At 39.5% G+C, this 2,854-nt stretch overlaps 1 protein-coding gene across 1 annotated transcript in view; it reads left to right on the forward strand.

Annotated features, from left to right (window-relative positions):
• Positions 1-1,595, forward strand: part of LOC148426946 (carbohydrate sulfotransferase 10-like) — a 5,641-nt gene extending 4,046 nt beyond the window's left edge. The window contains exon 6 of the mRNA XM_088404065.1: positions 561-1,595. Within this exon, the coding sequence (XP_088260191.1) occupies positions 561-1,107 (547 nt within the window). The 3' untranslated portion in view covers positions 1,108-1,595. The remainder of the gene's footprint in view (positions 1-560) is intronic.
• Positions 1,596-2,854: the final 1,259 nt, after the last annotated feature.

Consider the following 2,854-nt stretch of genomic DNA (forward strand, 5'->3'; position numbering starts at 1 on the left):
ACAACAGATCTTGTTTTGAGAGGTTCACGTATAATGATAATCCAGCCGAAATTAGACCCAGACGTCACACCTATTATCAAATTTTACAAAGGTCAGATAACCAGATGTCTCAAATCGTTGCGCAATCAGTAGAGTGTTGTGTAGAAAAACTGAAAAATTGTTTGCGCGGACCGTCTGTGCTATAACACATTTTTGGTTAGAGGTCTGGAAACTACACACAGTTACAGCTCGCGGTTAATTTATGACTTTTGCAAGCCTTTCAACGACTTTATATATATATATATATATATATATATATATATATATATATATATATATATATATATATATATATATTATATATATATATATATATGCAATTGGACATTTTGAGGGGTTGAAAGTAAATATACATTTGACAATGTTGGGTGTTAATAAATCCAGGCTAGTGAAAAATCCCTAGACACACAGGGGTTAGAGAAGAGAACACAGACGCACATCCGTGCGGTGTGACGGTACGTACGAAGAGCCCTTGAGTCATTTTAAACATTGCATTCACAATTTTGTGTTGTGCTCAACAGACTGAAACACTACTTCAAGTTTTTAATTGTGAGAGATCCCTTTGAGCGTCTCGTTTCCACATTTGAGGACAAGTTCCTATTCAACAAACCGTCTGAGCCGTGGTACAAGTACACAATCGGACCTGCCATCATCCGCCAATACCGCATCACCTTTACGCAGCTCGCCGATACATCTTTACTATTTGATGAATTTGTTCGTTACCTGGGAGATGCGGCGGGACGGAAGGCCTTGGACTGGCAGTTTGGCCGGCACATCATGCACTGGGAAACCTATGTGGAATTGTGCGCGCCGTGTGACATCCACTACGATGTCATAGGTCATCTCGAGACATTGGAGCAAGATGCCGCGCATATTCTTGGGGCAGCGGGCGTACAGCAGCAGGAGTCCTACGCGGCCATCTCTGCTGGTATCGAACACTTCAACAAGACTAAGGTGGAGCACTACTTCTCGGACATCAGCAAAACGGACATCAGACGCCTGTATGCACGCTATCAAGGGGACTTTCACTTATTTGGATACCCCACACCTGACTTTCTACTCAATTGATATGCTAAGAAGTGGACAGATGATGTCAATTAATTTCGAAAGGCTCCTTTACAAATATTTTTTCTGAAAAGCCTGTGAAGTACCGTAATCGGTCAAATACAAGACACACTTAAAAAAGTTACTCACTAAAAAACACAGAGAACCATGTAAAAGTTAAGATGTCCCCATACCTTGCCACTCTTAATTGAAACAGTCAGAGAAAATGCATCGGAAAGTTATCCCGTTTGACTCGCTTATTGTGTTTGTTGTTGTGTTTTTTGCATATACATACAATCATAAACTTAATGGAACACGGACGGCTCGCAAAATATTTATGGCAAAATGAACTGCGTCGTGAGGAAAAGGACAGCAACTTGGACCCCGTTACATTGGCGCTGCGTTCACTGACCGCTCACAATGTGGGAAATCTGTAACACACCCAATTTCAGAAGCGAAAAATATATAATTTATGGATATGAACACAATAAAAGATGAAGGATTTACAAACATTAGATTTATTTAGTTTACTATAGTTTTTACATTGTTGCCAAACTGTTGGTCTTTTACACGGGTGTCTTATATTTGTGGAATTTGTTTTTTTTCTTAAATTCACAACAAATTCTTCTGCCCATGACATCAGCAGTGTTGCCTGTTATCTATAAAAAGTAACTTTTACTCGGTAGTCATTTGACTGATTTCAACTTGCCTTTCGAGTTTTATTCAGCAGCTGGCAACAGCACGAATAATGTAATAATAATAATAATGGCAGGCTTTCTTAATTTTATGCAAGAAAAAGACTTTTTGATACATATCTCAACTAGATACATAACTGGCCTTGTCCAGTTGGAAAGACCCAGCCGCTTTGGAACTGAATCTTACATGATACCACCAATGTTTACATACACTTAACACACAATATTCTGTCAGCCTTGAAACATGAGTGAAAATGCTAAATACACTAGGCACTCTGGAGGTGGCCTTTTCCGATAATGCTCAGCACCGAAAGAGGTAATATTTTAATCAGGTCTGTATTTCAATGGGGAACCGTTGGACGTGCAACTTTTTTAATTCAAATAGATAAATAACATATACAGCGGGCCCCCATGTTACGAGATTAATCCGTTCCACAATTGGGCTCGTAAAGCGAATTCACCGTATGGCAGGCAATCCAAACCTAAATAACTAATGCGTTTAGAATACCAGGTGAAAACATCCAAATTGTACATACATATTAAAAATTGGTACCAAAATAGTATAGTAAGTGCTACATATATATTAATATATGATATACAGTGGCTTACGTTTTTTTTCACGTTGCGATGTGGACGGAGTGTTTTCGCCCCCTCTTTATGGTCTTTTCCCGGTTTTGCGACAAAAACAACTGTCATGACCTTAGGGGCTTGGCTGTAATTGTGTTGTTTTGACTATCTGCAGGCGTTTTTAGGTAATTGCACTTATTTTGAGTTGCCATCCCTGCAACACATCACTACAGTTTTGCTATTGGTTGCCGTCTTCTCACAGAGATGGTGGTCTGCAACTGGTCGGCCTCACTCGTTTCAAAATGGAGGATCGGTAAAGCTTTGTTCTTTTGCGAGTGGTTACAAAAACGTATTTATGGTGCATTTCACTGCTTAATTCAAACTTGAATGGGTTAGCCATGGGTCCCAAGATTGCTAGTGATGTCAAAGAGAGAAGTAGGAAAATGATTTATATGGAAACGAAGCTGGTGATAATCAAGAAATACGAAGCTAGCCTAGCCTTGCCGGGG

Source organism: Hippichthys cyanospilos, chromosome 2 (assembly GCF_059441005.1).
Source record: "Hippichthys cyanospilos isolate Australia breed blue-spotted pipefish chromosome 2, RoL_Hcya_1.0, whole genome shotgun sequence".
Lineage (NCBI taxonomy): Eukaryota > Metazoa > Chordata > Actinopteri > Syngnathiformes > Syngnathidae > Hippichthys > Hippichthys cyanospilos.